The following is a 20489-nucleotide window of genomic DNA, read 5'->3' on the forward strand; positions in this document are numbered from 1 at the left end:
GAGAGGGTAGAATAAGTTCAAAGTCAGACGGAATGTCAAAACCGTCAAGCAAGGCTTCGGCGTCACGCCGATTGAAGCGAGATTTCATGGTAGTATACCAAGGGCCTAAAGTGGGTTCTACGGGTCGGGATGAACTGGCCATTATCCGATCGGGCAAGAAAACAAAAGCTAAGAGAATAGAAAATGACACAGGGCAAGGAGAAGATGGGAGAAACAATGACCAAAAGACGGGAACTCGACAAAGAAGATGAGGAAAATAGAGAGGAGAAGAGGAGGAACCTTACGAAGAAGCTGGGGATCGAAGGAAGACGGCGGAGAATCGTCAAAACACGGAGAAGCGGGGTCGCCGGAACGCCGAAGCACCGAAGAGAGACGGAGGAACGCAAAGGCAGAAATGCGGCGGAGGAAGGAGGCGACGGCTTTATAAGGTCGGGCCCGATCGGCCTCGACCGTCCGATGTAGGTCACAAGAACCGAGGCCCCCATCGGGCCGTTCATTTCAAACCACCGATGTCCCATCGGACATACCGTCGAGCCGTACGGTGACGCCAGCAGGGGCGCCACGTGGCACCAGATCATAGGGGTGCATTTAATGAGCGCCATTACGACGCACAGCGCGTGTGCTTGGTCTTAATGGAGAAGATTTGCACAAATCCCGAGGAGATCCGAAGGGCGTTAGCAATGACGGTCGGCACGGCAGCAGAGCCAGCGCTCGGAGGAGGCCGAGCGGTCGAGGGAGGAACATTTTAGAGGGGTAGTGCGATGTCATTCAGGCCGACCGGTAGTCCAGTCAGTCGGCCTTAACGCCTCCTTCGACTAGACTTGAAGGGGAGGCATGTGATCCGGTGATAAGGACGGGGGATCCTCATTGGCAGAAGGTCAACGGCACGTAGAGGTCAAAGATCAAGAGATTCAACCCTGAGATCGACCGACCGGATGAAGTGGGCTGACCGACCAAGCGATGAATCCCCTGAACCGAAGGAAGACAACTCGACTGGGGGTCGGGTTTCCGATGCTCAAGGTAAAAGGTTTCAAGGGCCGAGCAGAATGTCCGTTCGGCCGGTGCACAAGGCAACACAGGCGGGAATAGTCTCATCCGAGCATATGCCCGATGCAGAAGTCATATGCATGCCGAGCGACCGACTCGCTCAGCCCTGGAACAGACAGGGAACGCAAGAGGACAAGGGAGACAGGGGATAACATCATCCTCGAGACGCCTGCCGCTGACAAGCAACAGAGTTGGCGGCCGAGCCGCACACAGGATCATACGGTGGAAGCTTCCACCGTCACATCCGGGATATGCTCGGACGATTGCGGAATGGCGCCAGAGGTACTTTTCTGACAGAGGCTTGTTAAGGTATGGTTCGGAAAGCGTGCACGTGAAGAGAAGCGTGCCCGCGCCTCCCCGGGGTTCTATATAAGGACCCCCAGACGTCGACGAAGGTATGCGCAACTCTTTACTATAGCCTCGTTACGCTGCCTCTCTTGTTGCCTGACCTGAGCGTCGGAGGGCCGTCGCCGGGAAACCCCTCCCGGCTCGGCTTCTTTGCAGGATCGTCGGAGGGCTATGCCACCAGCCGGAGACAGCAGAGCGTGCCACGTCCCCAGCGTCCGTCGACTCAGCGCTCGGACAGGATCAGGTACCAAAGAGTTATGTGTTTTATGTTTCCTAGGTAGAGGAGAAGAAGGATGCAAGTATATGGATTGTGGGTAGCGGTTGCTCAAGACATATGACCGGTGATGTGAGCAAGTTCTCCACAATAAATTATATAAAGAAAGGAACGGTATCATTTGGGAATAGTGGAAAACTCAAGATTATAGGTAAAGACACAATTGAGGTATCACCCACAATCATCATTCATAAAGTCTTATTGGTTAAAAATATGAGGTTTAATTTGCTTAGTGTTAGCCAATTATGTGATGTCGGATATAATGTAGAGTTTCACCCTGATAAGTGTTTAGTTAAGCACAAGAATCTTGAAAATGTTGTGTTAAAAGGATTTAGAAAAGCAAATCGTTATTATGTTGATCTTTCATATGCTTCTAACCCCTCTATTAAGTGTTTGATATCAAAAGAAGAGGAAGGGTGGCTATGACATAGAAGACTTGGACATATCAATATGAGGAACATAGCCAAAGTAGCTAAGATGTAGCTAGTAAAGGGACTACTAAAGATCAAGTACATCAAGGACAAATTGTGCGATGCATGCCAAGAGGGTAAGCAATCAAGGTCATTACACAAAGATAAAACCTTAACTAGCACTTCATTATCATTAGAACTATTGCATTTGGATCTTTTTGATTATCATAGAACACCTTCCTTGGTAGGTAACAAATATTACTTGGTGATAGTAGATGATTACTCTAGATATACTTGGGTTTATTTCTTAAAACATAAGGGGAAAACTTTAGAAACAATTATAGGGTTTACCAAGAGGGTAGAAAATGAAAAGAACCTAAAAAATGATAGAATTAGGAGTGATCATGGTGGAGAGTTCGAGAATTTGAACTTTTCTAAGTTTTGTCTAGAAAATGTCTATAAGCATGAATTCTCGTGTTCAAGAACGCCTCAACAAAATGATGTAGTAGAGAGGAAGAATATAATAGAGCTTTACAAGAGGCAGCTAGAACCATGCTCAATGCATATTCCTTACCAAGCTATTTGTGGGTCGAAGCAGTTAATATCGCTTGTTACATTCAAAATCGTGTCTTGATTCATAAGTTTTTAGGGAAAACACCTTTTGAACTATGGAATGGCAAAATCCTTACAATTCACTATTTTAAAGTCTTTGATTGTAGGGTTTATATTCTTAATACTAAAGATGACTTAGAAAAATTTGAGGCCAAGTCCAATGAGGGAATTCTAGTTGGATAATCATCTACTATAGAGGATATAGAGTATACAACAAAAGGACTTAAACGGTTGAGGAATCATCCAATGTTGAGTTTGATGAGTCCACTAGTACTTATCCTAGGAAATCATCTATTGATAAAGATATAATTGAACAAAATCAAGCCATTACTCAAGAAATACAAATATACACTTAGGGGGTATGGATCAAGGGGGAGGAAGAGATGATTCAGATGATGAAAGAAACAATGTAGACAATGATCCTCCTAAAAATGATGATTCCATAACTTTAAGGACTGTAAGGCATCATCAAGATCATCCTATTGATCAAATAGTTGGAGATATGACCCAAGGGGTAAGGACTAGATCCTACTTTAGAGATCATACTAGTCAAATCACTCTAATATCACAATTTGAACCAAAATCAAATGATGAAGCTTTAATTGATACGGATTGGATTCTAGCAATGCAAGAAGAGTTGAATCAATTTGAAAGACGTGATGTATGAGAATTGGTTCCAAGTCCAAATGATAGTACAATTGTTACGACAAAATGAGTGTTTAGAAACAAACTGGATGATCAAGGAAAAGCCACTAGAAATAAGCCTAGGTTAGTAGCTAGAGGCTTCAATCAAGTTAAAGGACTTGACTATGATGAAACTTATACCCCGGTTGCTCGATTAGAGTCCATTCGGATACTATTAGGATATGTCGCTTATATGAGTTTTAAACTTTATCAAATGGATGTAAAATCGACATTCCTAAATGGGTTCATTAAGGAGGAAGTGTATGCGGAATAACCACCCGGATTTAAAGACATAAATTACCCAAATCATGTTTATAAACTTAAGAAAGCGTTGTATGGGTTAAAACAAACTCCCCAAGCATGGTATGAAAGACTCTGATCCTTCTTAATCTCCAAAGATTTTAGAAGAGGAACAATTGACCCAACCCTATTTTTAAAGTCTAAGGATGGAGATATTTTTGTTGCACAAGTTTATGTTGATGACATCATTTTTGGTTAAACAAATAATGAACTTCTTCAAGACTTCATTAAACATATGGAAAGTGAGTTTGAAATTAGTCTAGTTGGAGAGCTAAGTTTTTTCCTAGGGTTGCAAGTCAAACAAACCAATGAAGGAACTCATGTCTATCAAACAAAATTTGCTAAGGAACTTATCAAGAAATTTGGTTTGAAAAATGCTAAGGTAGTATCTACTCCTATGGGAACTAATACCAAAATAGATAGTGATCAAAAAGGAAAATTAGTAGACGCAAAGCAATATAGAAGTATGATTGGTAGCTTGTTATATCTAACCGCTAGTAGACCGGATATACTCTTTGCGGTACGTATGTGTGCAAGATACCAATCATGTGCCAAGGAATATCATTTAGTGGCGGTAAAGAGAATTTTGAGATACATCAAGAGTACCCTTAATGTAGGTCTTTGGTACCCTAGAACTAAAAATTTGGACTTAATTGGGTATACCGATTCTAATTATGCAGGTTGCAAATTAGATAGAAAGAGTACTAGCAGTGGATGTCAATTTCTTGGACCTTCCCTTGTAAGTTGGAGTATTAGAAAACAACCTTGTGTGGCCTTGTCCACAACCGAGGCCGAGTATGTGGCCATGGGTAGTTGTGTAGCTCAATTACTTTGGATGATGCATACTTTAGAAGATTATGAGCTTCACTATTCCAAAGTTAAGGTGTTGTGTGATAATGTTAGTACCATCAACCTAACCAAAAATCCGGTGCACCATTCTAGGACAAAGCACATTGAAGTGAAACATCATTTCATTAGAGATCATGTGGCAAGAGGAGACATTGTACTAAACTATGTTGACTCTAAATCAAATCTTGCCAACATATTTACCAAACCATTATCGGAAGCAGAATTTACCTCACTTCGGAGAGAACTTGGTATGTGCTTTGTAGAATAGTGGGTATAGCATTGCATGATCCCATATAACATCAAAATCTATCTCAATGCATCTCACAAAAGCCCTTTGGAGTTGTATTTGTGTATTTTGCTTTAGACATTCTGTGAGATGCTTGGGATGGTGTAATTGGTTCATCATGTTTGTTATGATACATTACCTTGAGCCAATATGACATTTAGTCTCATTAATCCTTAATTAGACCAATCATTGGGAAGGCTTGTGCAAAATTAATGTGTACATAGCTCTTTGAATATGATTGGAAATTTCCCTCAAAGACACAATTATCATACCCTATTGTATGCAATTTAGGATGACATGGAAAAAAACCATGGAAACACATGCAAGAAAGGCATTTTGATCAAGTATAGGTACATCAACTGTAAGGAAGTCCTAATTAGAACTTTCTCTCAAGAATATACTACATCATATTGCTAGTTTGCTATATTGTGTCAATCTTGGAATCCGAGACTTCTATATTTATATATATTTTTTCTTCAAGTATATACTGCTAAAACACACCTCTCCATAAATTTTTGCGAATTTTGGAGGGCTGTAGAATTTGTGGTGAGTTTCTGAAATTCGGGCTAAAATTAGGCTAAAATTGGTATCAGTCGACTGGTATTTGGTATCAGTCGACTGGTGCAGATACCAGTCGACTGATAACAGTGAATTTTACGAACAGAATGGTTCTATATGTTTCTATTTTGTGCACCAGTCGACTGATATATACATCAGTCGACTGGTACTCGCGTTTTTATATCTCTCTGCGCGGCAAACGACCCGATGGAAACCCTAGTTACATCCGTCGCCTGCTGTCGCATGCGTTCCAGAGCAGCTCCTCGCCGTCTCTTGTCTCCTACGACCTCCTAAATCCCAATTTCTTCCTTGATCTGCTCTTGCCTTCCCTCGTTGCCCACCTTGGGTTTCTTGTTGTCTCTCGACGCCAATCAGCAAACCCCTTCATCGTGACTATTCCTTACTCGTTCCTTCTTCGATTTCGTAGCTATGGAACGAAGGTAACTTTTCTCCCACATATTCCTCAAGTTCAGTTGTGATTTAACCCTGATACTTCGTTATTCTGTGTTGTTTTTGTTCTATTCTGCCTTCTTTTCTCTGTTTGGGGTTGCATTTGGTCCATATGCATTGCATTTCCATAATTAGGGTTAGGCAAAAGCGTAGGGCTGGTGAGGGGACCTCCCGACAGTCCACCCCCATGCCTTCGGCGGATAGGTTTCATTCCGAAGCTGCACGGCAACGATTCGCCAATACTGACTTTGCCATGATGAGCTATCTATATATTAATCAGACCTATTTTACTGAGATCGTGCCTGATATCATGGAAACTATCATATATTTTGGGTTAGATAGGTTAGTTCATTTCATGCATACGGTAAATCTGGACCTGTGCAAGAAATTCTATAATAACCTGCATCCTATTGCTAGCGGAGGTCGTGCATGGGTGTCCCGTGTTGGCAGTGTAGACCTTGAGTTCACTCCCAGCATTCTCCGTTCGTTCTTAGGGTGTCGGGCTTCTGATAGCACATTTACGTGTTTTTCTACTATGGTTGAGCCTTTCACTGAGTCATTTTCTCATCTGTCGGTCGAAGTGATAAATCAGTATTACTTCAATGCTCCCCGGTCTCCTCTGCGGTGCATCTTTGATGTCACTCGTATGTCCGTCCACAGTAGCATTCTTTATAAGATTGTTATTGGGTGCATCCTACCCATTGTCACTAGAGGGAAAGCCAAGATTCGGTTGCCCCATCTAGTCCTCATGTATGCTTTGGAGCACCGACTCGATATTGACATCGCCCTTCAGATCTTTGAGTCCATCTTGCACCTTTTTAGTCTTATCCAGGAAAAGTTGTACATGCCTTTCTGCCACATCCTGACCTCCTTATTTGCATCTCGGGGTATAGATGTTTCTAAGGGTCAGCAGCATCAGTTGTCCAAAGACTATGATCAGATTGGAGCCTGCCAGCTATCTCTCGCAGGGATCGAGAGACGCTAGGGGGTGATGGTGTGGCATGCTCAGGCTGCCGATGACTCTGAAGATGAGGAGGAGGCGGATGTCCCTGCTCCGGAACTGGCACCAGATCCAGCTCCTGTGCCCGTCAAGGATCGGTTGACTCAGCTGGAGGAGACTGTACGTCAGGGATTTCAGGAGTTTCGTAGTTTTCGGCAGGATCGGACTGCCTCTCAGCAGCGTCATACCTCGGTGTACGAGATGCTGCAACGATGGGATCTGGCTTACCAGGCCCCTCCACATCCTCCTTCTGGTGACGATCATTAGGCATGCTACTATTGTTTCAGTTGGTGTCGAGATGTATTTTGGCACAGACAGGGTTATCTCTTGTTGTATCTCGAACACTATATTCATGACTATGATAGGTGTATGTTATTATATGTTTTCTACGACATCATGTGACTGCTGTCCACTTTTGTAGCTCTTATCATTTGCGTATGGTTATCTATTTCTTTCTTGCTATTTATTGAGTTTCTCTATATCAGAATTTGTCTTATTTATATGACTTTATTATTATGTGCATTTATTTATAAGTATTGATTGTAGAGGATATTTTTAATTAAGGGGGAGTTAAATTCATGTTGAATTAAGGAGGAATTTCAATTAGAGCCGTCAATTTGGTTTGGGCCCGTCGGGTTGGCCTGCCCCGTCAAATAATTTAAGCGGGTTGGGTTGGAATTTTATCAACCCAAGTCCGCCGTGGGCCGACCCGCCTAGGCCCGCGACCCGCGCGGGTCGGCCCGGTCGGGCTTGGGTTGGCCCGCGGGTTGGAAAACATACGTAAGTTAAGTTTTAGATCAATTTATTATTTTTCTTTGTTATAATTTTGAAATAAAAATAGTACTTTTCATCCAACATAAGTACTCATTTATGTTCATTTATATTTAAAATATATTTTTATGTATACATTTAATTGTAGAAAACTTTTTCGAAGTAAAATATTGAAGATATGAAATATTTTTTAATTTTTTTTAAAATTTTTGATGGGTCCGCGGGTTGGCCCGCCAAACCCGCAACCCGCCTTAGAATGAGTTGGGTTGGAAATTTCCCAACCCGCCAATTTGGCGAGTTGGCCCGCCCCGCCCCGCCAAATGATTAACCCGCCACGGGCCGACCCGCCCCGCCACGGGTTGGCCCGTCTAACAGCTCTAATTTCAATTCATGTTGGAATGAGGGGGAGTTTAAGTTCTTCATCTTTTTGTTTTATGTCAAAGGGGGAGATATGGATGGTTTAAGTTATATATTTTTTATGCGTATGATTCACATTATGACTATACCTTGTGTTATATGTTTCGTGGATATTGTTATACCTTATAGTTGTTGTATATTTCAAGACCTAACTTAAACAAATTTTGCCAAATATCAAAAATGGGGAGATTGTTGGAGCATTCTTGCTCAAGGCATTACTCATTGTTGATGTTTAGTTAAATAAGTTTAAGTTAGACGTTAATTGTGATCTAACATAAATGTTGAGTGAGCAGATATGAAGACTTGGCAAGGAAAGTCCCAGAGGTGTGACCTCTTGGCAAAAAGGAGACTTAGCATGACAAAGCCAAAGGTATCCCTTGAAGGCAAGCGCAAGGATGAGGAGTCGTGGAGACGGAAGCATCCTAAGGGCGCAAGGCTGGTGGAAGGTCTTGGAGGCATGAAGTCTAAGCTAAGAGAGTAATTCAAGTATGTAAAGTAATGTAAGTCTCAAACTGTAAAAATGCTGTAATCTCAAAGATATAAGGTACCAGTCGACTGGTACACACACTAGTCGACTAGTACCAAAACACAAAACGAACAGAATGCGACAGGCTGTTTGGAATCGGGCACCAGTCGACTGGTGCCAACACCAGTCGACTGGTAGATGACCGTTATGGAATGACGGCTGAAAATCTCTCAAAATCTTAAGTGCCGTTGAAGCCCATCAGTCGACTGATAGATATATCAATCGACTGATATCGAAAGAAACTATAAAAGCAGTTTTTGAAGCTGGGAGCAATAACAACTGTTCAAAATTGGAAAAAGTGCTCATCAAGTAATCTTCAAGCCTACAGATTCTGATTCTCTTCCTTCCAATCTTAGATCTCATTTTGTAAAGAGGAAGAGAAAATCGTGTAAGGGTTTCTCTACCTTCGATTGTGATTCGAGAAGGAGAAGTTTATACTGGAACTTGATTTTGTGGGTGTGTGCCTTGGATTAGTCACCTCAAGGAGGTGGAGACCAAGTAAATCAAGGAGTTAGCATTGTTTTCCTGTGTTTCTTGTCTTTTCTTTATTTCTATTTGCTTTCGTTAACAAGTTGTAGGTGAAAAATCGAAGAAAGGCTATTCACTCCCCCTCTATCCAAACGCAAAGGTCCTATCAAGATTGAGATTAACTTATAATCTCAAGGGTCTCACATAATAAAGAAGTAGAGATCCATTCTCCTATTATCCTTATTGTCGCCATAGCACATGTGGTATGAATCACATGCTACGATGCTATTCTTTTTACTAAAAAGAGCGTATATTTTTCTCAAAATTTAACATCGTACAAATTTTGATTCAGACATACCTAATATCTAATCCTAAATTCAACATATGAATTTTAATCTGGCTTTAAGCAGATTCAATAAATGGTGGGTACATTTACTCTGATCATTGCATAAATGATCTCATCTTGACACAATTATCAAGGTAACCTTAACTTATGGATATGTCTCTTTTCACAGCTACATAAGTTTTCCCATAAGTAAATGTCTTACCTTTATTTATACTTACAAATAAAGATGATTGTCCATGTGAATGAACCAATCTCAATCTGCCAACATGCTTATCGATTTTTTTTTCAAATGTAGCAAAGATATATATACTGAATATATCATGGCATTTTACCACGTGTTACATTTTACGAAGCCATAAAGATTTTTCATATCCTTGAAATGACTCTTTAGTCAATGACTTAGTAAAAAGATCGATAAGCATATTACGTATAGGGATGTACTCAAGAACTATGTTTTTATTGTTAACAATATCCCTTGTAAAATTATACTTAATTTCTATATGCTTGCCTTTGCTATGATATTTGGAATCTTTGGAAAAAACTATAGTAGCTTGACTGTCATAGTACACTGCAACAAGACTCCCACTGTCCTCAATATTTTTCAGATGCTTTAGGGACCTTCTTAACCAGACAGCCTCTTGCACAGCCGCTGTAAAATATGACAACAAATATTAATTAAATAATAAGGTTAAATAGATGAATAACCTTAACGAAATTTTATGGAATTTTTAGAAATTTTTTGGAACTCGTATGACGAGTTTAACAATGGCAATTATTGGGCCACGGGAAAATCTGTTTAGGCTACCCCATTGAACGAGGAAAAGTTTTATTTTTCTTTTTCTTTTATTTTTATGTTTCTTTTCCTCCATTTATCCCCGACGTCGTCCCTATCTTCTCCCCGATTCTCTTCGGCTCCTCCAACCGACAGCGCCGCCTCGACGTTTCCCTTCCTCCTCGCGAATAAAAGCCATGCCAAAGAAGCCGAACACAACTCCTCTTCTTTCGTCTTCCCTCTCGCGAATTCTTTTCCCCACCGAGCCGTGCCCTAATCTCTGCTCCACCGCCCCGTTGAGCATCGGCGCTAGGACTCCTCCTCGTCGTCACAAATCCACTGATCAACCACCTGATCTGACCCATCGCTTCGAGCAGCAACCCTCGCGCTACTACCTCCGCCCCTTTCTCCCTCACTGCGGTCATTCTCTCCGTGGCAACTTCGTGCCCTACAAATCCGAACGCTTGTCGCCACCCTCTTGCACGGGACGATCTTCGATCAAGGGCAGAGATTCGAGCCTAGATCTCTCTCTGTGCGCCACTGTCGACCACTGACTCAAGCTACTCCAGCCCTTGAGCCCTAGCAGATGATCCACCATCGGCAATTTTTTTTCTCCTTCCCGAGTCATAGCCGGAACAGATCCATCATAGTCGAGCATGAGGGAATTGATTGACCATCCTTCTTTCGTTCGGTTGGATCCCCGTTCTTTCCCTCGTCGGCACAGATCTGCTGCCAATCTCTCAAGTAGGACAGGCTGTCCAATTCTTGCTGTTGTTTCCTAATCTCTCTTTTTCTACTGCCGGGTTGGTTTATTTCTCGACTAACAATCTTTCAGCCACCTTCCATTTGATCTCCGGCAAAGGAAACGCTGGCAGTAACATCTCTTGGGATCTAGCTACTGAAATCCGACAACAACACCTCTTAGGACCAGCTACTCTGTCTATCTGGCTGCGATAAATCAGAGAGGCTTGGTGTTGAGGTAAGGAGTAGAGGAATTATTTCTGTTGTTATAGCGCACACAGATTTGAAGTTAGGAAAGGTTAGGAATTGAATTTATTATGAGTTGTGGTAATTAACAGATGAGTTAATTGATGATTAGTTTGTATTAGATTGATAAATGAGTATGTGGGATCCAATTTGGGTTAGTTAATTTGGTTGGATTGTTTAGGAAAATCCAAATGGAGGTTTCTAATGAAATTAGGAATTTAGTTTAGCTTGTTACATTTGGAATTAGCTAAAATTATATGTTTGATATTACAGGACTTTGATTCGAGACAGCGTCTCGACATGGGATCTATTTCGGATATGATCTCCATTTTTTAGGCGGGGTATTTCGACTTATCTCTTTTGATATGTTATGTTGATATGCATAGTAGGTTATAGCCTTTAGTAATAATTATGTTTATCATTGCTTTGGTATGCCACTACTGTTGGGATTGCAAGGTTGCAAACATAGTCCCACATTGAAAACACATGGAAAAGATCATGGGTTTATAAGAGAAAAGATATCTCCATTGGCATGAAGCCTTTTGGGTATAACCCAAGAGCAAAACCATGAGGGCTTAAGCCTAGAGTGGACAATATCATACCATTGTGGAGATATCTAAATTTCTTACGATCCTACAATTAGTATCAAAGCCTGGACTGCCAAAAGGTTTAACCGTTGACTGTGCACACGAGCTATGATCTGATTGAACCATGTGAGTACAATATTGACCTCGAACAAAGAAAGGGGGGTTCCTATGTTCGAATCAAGATGACCAGACACCAGACAGGAAGTCCTAGTTGCGGCTAGGCAAGGAAGTTCTAGTAGGTCGGGTGGAACGAGGGGTAGGAAGACCTGGTGGGTCGAGGATCAGACGTGGGAAGCCTATGGTCCTTTGTTTGAGGGGGATACTGTTGGGGTTGCAAGGTTACAAATATAGTCCCACATTGAAAACACATGGAAAAAATCATGAGTTTATAAGAGAAAAGATATCTTCATTGGCATGAGACCTTTTGGGTAGAGCCCAAGAGCAAAATCATGAGGGCTTAAGCCCAAAGTGGACAATATCATACCATTTTGGAGATATCTAAATTTCTTACGATCCTACAACTACATGATACCTGTTGCATGCTTTCATCTGTTCTGCATTTATGATTTATTATTGCAATGATTATTTATGCTCATAGAGTTAATAACATATCATACCTTGTGATACACTGGACTAGACATTTACCATATCTGACCCGTGTACCTAGATCTATTTATTCGATCTATTTATTTTTGGTACATGTTTTATGAAGGTAGATATGGTCAGGATTTGCATGCTTAGTGTCATGCATCATCTTGCATGATTATATGTTGTGCGATTGATAACCCCATTATTGTTGAGCTCATTGCCAATTACATGGATCTGCACACACAACCACTTATGGGTTAGTGGTATATCAGGCAGGGTGTGTGACAGTTTGCTCTGTCAGTGCTCCGCTGGTCCACTCATGGGTAGCGTGACGCAGCGTGGTAGCACGTCAGGGATTCCTCCTCTGGATTGGCTCAGGGAGATGAGAGCATTGAGCTCCCCCACTTATGATTTGGGATAGGAGGATAGGTGTACTCCGACAGCATCCTATCCACTCGATCACTCATCAGGAGCAGTGATGGCATAGTGCACAATTGTCATAGCCCAATCCACTTGGTTTCACTATCGTGTGTGAGATGGCTGACTGGCGTCAGGGGTGACCAGGACATGTTATTGGCATCATATGCATGATTGCATTTATTGCTTGTGTTTGTTGCATTTTATTTGCTGCATATTGGTTGGATGCATATGTTTGACATGTATACAGGGACATATTACCTTTGGTCTGACGACCTTATCATTCTGATAGGAGGTCCTGGTGAGTACAGTTTTTCTTATCTTATAGTTTTGTATTTTTCATTACTCCAGGAGACTGTACACATATTTATTGCTATTAGTTATTTCTTATTATTCATGTCAGCCCGATACCCGCTGAGTTGTTGAACTCACCCCGTTGATTATTACTATTTCAGGTTGACGTTGTCAGGATGTTCCAGTTGCTAGTCCCCACTATTTGTTACGACGGATTCATATATGTTTTGGGTTTTTGATTTACTTATTATGTATTTTCTATATACTTGTGATGTAGGATTGTACTCGAGGATTTTTATCGAGTTTGGTCTACTGCCGTTGTTTTCTGCTGCGTTGGATTTTCTGTTGTAGATTTGTGTTTTTTCGTCGTTGTAGTAGAGTAGGTTTTCATTTAATATAAACTGCGTGGTTGTGTCAGCTGGAGGCTAAATATATAAACTGCGTGGAATGCTTATATTTTATTATTATTGTTCCGACCGTGTTGGCCGAGGTTTGTGTGGCCCGGAGGGCTTGTAGTAAAATTTCATATTGTCACCCGTACAGGGGAGATACTGTCAAAATTTCTTCTGACAGAGACTACCTGGGGCATGATAGTCGCTGCACAAGTGATAGCTTCCATTGTCGACAAGGCTACACAAGCCAAGCCATATTTCTTCTATTGTCGATAAGTCTACATAAGCCAAGCCATACAACTTCTATCGTCAACAAGGCTACCTAAACCTACTTCTTGCTATTCCAAAAATGGTGTCACTATTCAGCAAGAAGACATAGTCAAATATGAATTTTCTGTCATTAAGGTCTCATACCCAATCTGCATCTATATAGCCCTTCAGACTCATCTTAGATAGTGCCGCTAACACGAGGTATGGTCAACATGCGGATCGTATGATCGAAGTTTCTACTGTCATATCAGGGATATGCATGCCTTATGAAAGTATGGTATCAGGGGTACTTTCTTGACAAGGCCCCTTCATGGGACGTATGAGAAAGTGTGCTCATGCCTCGAGAGGCGCGCACACCGCCCACCAAAGCTCTATATAATGGGGGGTCTTTCACCGGTGGAGGTACGCGTTACTATCGAATTCCAATGTTGTTACTGTTGCTCTGCTTCTCCATATTTTTTTCGATGATTGACTTGAGCGTCGGAGGGTCAACGCCGAGGATCTCTTCCCTTGTCTGATACTGATATCATTTGTTTTACAAAGTGTCATGAAATTTATATTCGATTAGTGAAGCCGTCACATCCTAATTTTTTAGTTTCACGATTTCATACATGATCAAATATTATTAAATATTTGATCAGAAAGGTGATTGTTGTTTACCTTTACCTTTACCTTTACTTTACCTTTACCTTTTGTACGTTTTTTCAATCTGTATTATATTTTTCATTCCTGTTTTTGCAATCCAGATTATGTTCATTCCTTGTGTGAAAACGAAAGAGTAAACCTGAAAACCATAACACAGGCTGTAACTACACGAGTTGCAAGATGACAGATTTTGATCACTTCAATCGTAGCAATCATGCTCTTGAAACAGTCCATACGAGTCAAACATCAAGCACGAAGACAGAGTCACTTACAAACTTCCATTAATTCGCTCACAAATTCCAATTCCAATTGCATGGCACGTTAATGTACATCTGCGTTTACAATCTCAACAGGGCGTTTTCATTTGCCGGGAACAAAGTTGGTGGCGTAGGCCCATGCGTTGTTGTTAACCGGGTCGGCCAGGTGGTCGGCGAGGTTCTCCAGCGGCCCCTTTCCGGTGACGATGGCTTGCACGAAGAAGCCGAACATGGAAAACATGGCCAGCCGCCCGTTCTTGATCTCCTTCACCTTCAGCTCCGCGAAGGCCTCAGGATCGTCGGCGAGACCCAGAGGGTCGAAGCTCCCTCCGGGGTAGAGCGGGTCGACCACCTCCCCCAGGGGGCCGCCGGCCACACGGTACCCCTCCACGGCGCCCATCAGCACCACTTGGGACGCCCATATGGCCAGGATGCTCTGCGCGTGGATCAGGCTGGGGTTGCCGAGGTAATCGAGTCCGCCCTCGGAGAAGATCTGCGACCCGGCCTTGAACCAAACCGCCTCGCCGAACTTGACGCCGTTGCGGGAGAGGAGCTCCGGGAAGACGCAGCCCAGCGCGCCCATCATGGCCCACCGGCAGTGGATCACCTCCAGCTCCCGGTTCTTGGCGAACGTCTCGGGGTCAGCGGAGAGGCCGGCAGTGTCCCACCCGTAGTCGCCAGGGAATTCGCCGGTGAGGTAGGACGGGGGTTCGCCGGAGAAGGGACCGAGATACTTGACGCGGTCAGCGCCGTACCAGGGGCTCCCCGACACCGCTGGCTTGGGTCTGCCGCCGGTCTTCCGCATGGTGAACCGGCCGCCGCCGCCAAGGCCGTCGGAGAGTGAGGGGGCGAACTTGACGTGCTTGCCGACGAAGGACGGGGAGGAGATCGCCATGGTGGAAGCCATTTGAGCAGATTGATGGAGGAGAGGTGCTCGATCAAAGAAAAGCTTCTGCTGCGTCTGGAATTGGAATCGGAATTGGGGCGTCGTTTTAAAGCCCAAGGCCATCTTATTGCTGCTTATCTTGTGGAATCTATATCTCTTCCCTCATTGGCTGGGAGCTTTGACGGGGCGAGCTCTATGTAGCAAACGTGGCGGAATGGTAATCCTGGAATCTGAGACACAGAGATCGCTGAGTACTTTGCTATCTTACGTGTCTTTTGTTGATTGGATTCCTCTGACGAAGACATCTTGATTGATATCTTTCTTAAGCTCGAATAGGCCCAGTCCCAGTGACCTTGATCCCTTTTAATGAAATTACACATGGCCCCCGTCCTCTCCATAAGTCAGTTTAATTTTCTTTCATCATTTACTATTTTAAAAAATATCTTTTAAATTTTAATTAATATCAAAATTCTCTTTTTCCTCTTTCCATTAATTTCACATAATTTAGATAATAATTTAAAAATTAAAATATTTCCAATCAAGTCTTTAATAATGATTGTTCTTAATATGTGTGTTGGAGCCACGGGTAATTCCGTTTTGGGATTGGAACCTTTTATACCTAATTAACCACTGGAGTGACCGCTGCAGCATTGCTCGGAGGAAATGAGAATATATGAACGAATTAATGGAAGTTAGTAATTTACTCTGTTTTTGTACTTCACGTTTGACTCGTTGGTTAGCCACCACATCAACAGCATACTTTAGTGTCATCATCTCCGTCCCCAAGAGGATGTTCAATTAGTAAAAAGGGAACATATTTATTACAATAAAAGAGATCAAATCTAATAGATGCATGTCTTTAAAAAAAATTCCTCACTCTTAATCAATAAGTGAGACATTTGAGATAAACGTAATTATTTTTCATTACAATTTAGTGTCATCATCTCTATCTCTGTATTATTCTCATCGTAAATACAATAATTTAAAAATTAAGAAAATTAACATAGACAACCCAAAATAATACTTAAGGAATCCGAAAGAAACTTAAATTTAAGCCACTATCCATCGAATAATTATGTTCATTTGAATATTTCTAATTTTCAGCTGCAATTCACATTTTCATTAAAAAACACTTAATTAGTACTAATATTTTATACTATTGGTCCACAAAGTTACCATAAATAGATTGACTCATATTAAACCCACATATATAACCTCATCAATCAAGAAAGATGAATTCTATTACACTCACATCTTTTAAATCTATCTCCAGATCATGTGAAAGTGATAAATCATGGAGTCAACCTATAGTCGGCCGTCAAATAAGTAGGGATGAAAAAAAAATCTCTAAAGGTCTACGCTAATCAGAAATTGATTCATGTCCTATTATAAAAATTCTATCGCTTCTAATTAATGGACACCATGGAGACATAAACGTGCATTCTAACCGATAGAGAAAGATGAATTTTGATTATTATTCTGTTGTCTTGCAAATAAATTCTCTTCCTACAAATTAGTCAAATTAGTGAGAAGAAAGCAATTATTTCATTCAACCCTTTAAATAAGAAAATAACTTGTCGGATGATATTATATTTCTTAATTAAGAACCAATGTTTATACTCATGCTATTGTCTAATTCTTCTTTCAACATTAAGTAAAGATCATTATCTACAAAACACCAAGATATATGAATGCTTATATATTTTATCAAGTAATTATTAAAACCTATTGACTCTTACCCTAAAATTGTCAAATTCAAGGGGATTATCATCCTTGATAACCTTCCAAATCTCTCACGTACTACTTGAAAATGTTGATGTTGGATCAACAACTTGGTCATCCTATCATTGCAACCTTTCTTGCATTACAATAAAACTTAAACATTAAAAATAAAATATCCTAGAAATTTTAAATTTACCATGTCAATCAAAACTTCATCTATTATAATAACAAACTATTTAAAGAATATATATATATATATATATATATATAGATATATATATATATATATATAAATGTTAATGGAATAGTGCAACATTAATATTGTCTCACTGAGAAGCAATAAAATTTTAGCCATGGATGGCTAAGGATGACTAAGCTTTATATGTTATTATTTTTACTCTTAAATTTTTTGTATAATCTTAAAATTGACCATATTCTAAATTCTATATTCTTGTTGATCTTATACATATATGAATTATACATAATTGGACCATGACTTCAAATAAAACTTATGGTAGCTTTACAAACCTATCTTTTAAATAACTCTTTTTCCTGTTTATAATTTTAAAGAGCTACATCTCGACATGCAAAGACACACGAGTATTAATTTTATATAAAATGTTATCTTTGACTAAGAAAATATTGATTTCCACTTAATTCGTGTGTATTAATTTTATATAAAATGTTATACTAAGAAAATATTGATTTCGAGTATTAATTTTATATAAAATGTTATCTTTGACTAAGAAAATATTGATTTCGAGTATTAATTTTATATAAAATGTTATCTTTGACTAAGAAAATATTGATTTCCACTTAATGAAATAAGCGTATGATATTATAATATTGAAAAGAGCATGTACTTTTTGAATATCCGCTCCTAACATATTCTCAAAATTTTTATGGAATTCTGAACCTATATTAAATTTTATATCAACAAAATTTTAAACACATAAAAAACAATAAAAATAAAACTATAATTGAAGTAATTAATTACATATACTGCACATCTGGTAGCAATGCCATTTTTGCTTTGCAATATGACATATTATTGAAAAAGATAATGAAAAATCACTTACAAGATATTAGCATTAGGGTGAGTAAAATATTATTCGAATTAATTTACCGAATTCAAAAGTTCGGTTAATTTAAAAATTAAATTTTTTAATGAAACATTAATTTTTTCAATTTATTCAGTTCAATTTCGATTTTAAAATTCACAAATCAATTAAATTGATTAAATCAAAACTTCACTGGTTGATTGCTATTTATAAGCAATCGATTGATCTATTTATATCAAACAATAATATATATTACTTAATATCAATCGATTGATGATGTCATTAATCAATTGATCGATTAATTAGATAACCGATCGAATTAACTGATTTTATATTAGTTCGGTTAGTTTGACTTTGATGGTAAAATTCGTTCGGTTCGGTTCGGTTTATTAGAAACAATTGATTTAATTGGTTTTGATTCAATCAATTCACTTTTGAACTAATTGTTCCTCCCTAATTCAGATACTATACATAATTATATTAAGATAAATCAACAAAGAATGTAAACTATATGAAATATTATGTTGAGCACCAGCATACTTGTAGCATTTTTTGTTTCAACATCATAGAACCACCTATGTAATAGGGGCATCCCGTCAAAAGGTTTGTTAAAAAGGGATAGTAGACCTATTACATGTAGAGACTCACATATTTATCAGTACAGTATCTGAAACGGCTAGAGCAAAAATAATTTCTTTGCTTTGCGAATCTAATGTCATAGAATAGAATGAGAATCATTTGAATAAGGTTAAAAAGTCTTTTAAAAAAATGTTAAAGAATAACTAGAAAATTGAAACAAAAATGAAAAATAAATAGTTAACCTGTCAATAAATCAAAAATTGAACTACCCTATTAAAAAATAAAGAATCATAATTTAAAAGATTTAGGATCTCAATGGTAAACAAAAGAGGTGTAAGAAGACATTCGTTCATGAAAACAAAAAGAAAAGTTACTTGTTTTTTTGGACAATTTTGAACAAATAAATAAAAACTGAAAATAAATATTTAAAATTTGAGATAAATAAAAGTATAATCGTCATCAATCTTTTTTTAGCAACCTAACTTTTTTGCTTATTTATCCTTTATAATTAGTACCAAATAGTATAAATTTAGAACACCGGATCACATCAAAATACAAATTGAAAACTATTAACTTAATAAATTATTTATCATGCATAGACAAATGTACTAGATAGAAACCTTGCTTTGCACTCACTTTTACAATTATATATTGCAAATACGTTGTCATATTGATGGACTTTGTCAACCAAATGCCTCGTTGGCTAAATATATATAAATAAAATTTTAAAAATCAATATTCAAACAAATGATTTAAAGGTATAATCTCCCTATCCAAGTTAAGAAAGAACAAATCAAGAAACAGAAAAGAAAACAGTAAATAACTAAAAGGAAAAGATAAAAGAATAGAATAATAAAAAATATATAAAGAAACTAATTAAACATATGAAAACTTTATATTTACCACTAATTTTTAGACCGATAAATGAATAGTTAAGTCTACATTTATACTTTTTTATTACATTCATAAAGTGTGTAACTCATCATCTCCATCAACAAGTTGAAAAGAATTCACTATGTAAATGAAAACATTTGTAATAACACACTTAACAATACAATATTTTTAGTAGTCAGTGACCTATAAAACCATCCACTTAATATAGAGGATTAAAATATAAATTTCAAAATGTTATCTTCACTTAAATCATCCAGGTCTAGAAAATTGATGTTAAAAAATGATGTAAAAGAATATTTTCCACCTTTCAATTGAAAAATCAAGTCAAGTAAATAACTAAGTATTTTTTAATAGTCGGTGACATGAAAAAACTCTATTTAATATAAAATCATTAAAACATAAATTTTAAAGAGTTACCTTTCGCTTAAATCATTCTATGTCATAAATTGATGTCAAATAAATTATTTGAAAGAGTGTTTTTTGTTTCAGATTAAAAAAACAGACTTAAGCAAATCAAAAGATAAAAAGACTATAATAAGACTATATTAACTTTTGAAAACTCTATATAAATTACTAATTTGTTAACCTAATATAAAAATAAATTCATTATTTTGTCATCCAAAATAGTGACTATTACCTCTTATATCATTATAGTAGAGTGAATTATTTTTTAAGTTTTAATCCAAATTAATGGTTATTGCCTCTTCTATCATCCTAGTAGTGACTTGCTTTTGAATAGAAGTTGGTCACTATTCTTAATGCCTTCTTATATGATTTTTGAAACATGAAACT

General features: G+C 38.8%; 1 protein-coding gene across 1 annotated transcript; it reads right to left on the reverse strand.

Moving 5' to 3' along the window:
* Positions 1-14566: 14566 nt before the first annotated feature.
* LOC122006295 (chlorophyll a-b binding protein of LHCII type 1-like) lies at positions 14567-15580 on the reverse strand. The gene has a single exon (XM_042561744.1). The coding sequence runs from the start codon at positions 15562-15564 to the stop codon at positions 14659-14661; it is 906 nt and encodes a 301-aa protein (XP_042417678.1). The 5' UTR covers positions 15565-15580; the 3' UTR covers positions 14567-14658.
* Between the last annotated feature and the right edge of the window lie 4909 nt (positions 15581-20489).

Source organism: Zingiber officinale, chromosome 7B (genome assembly GCF_018446385.1).
Source record: "Zingiber officinale cultivar Zhangliang chromosome 7B, Zo_v1.1, whole genome shotgun sequence".
NCBI classification, from domain to species: Eukaryota; Viridiplantae; Streptophyta; class Magnoliopsida; order Zingiberales; family Zingiberaceae; genus Zingiber; species Zingiber officinale.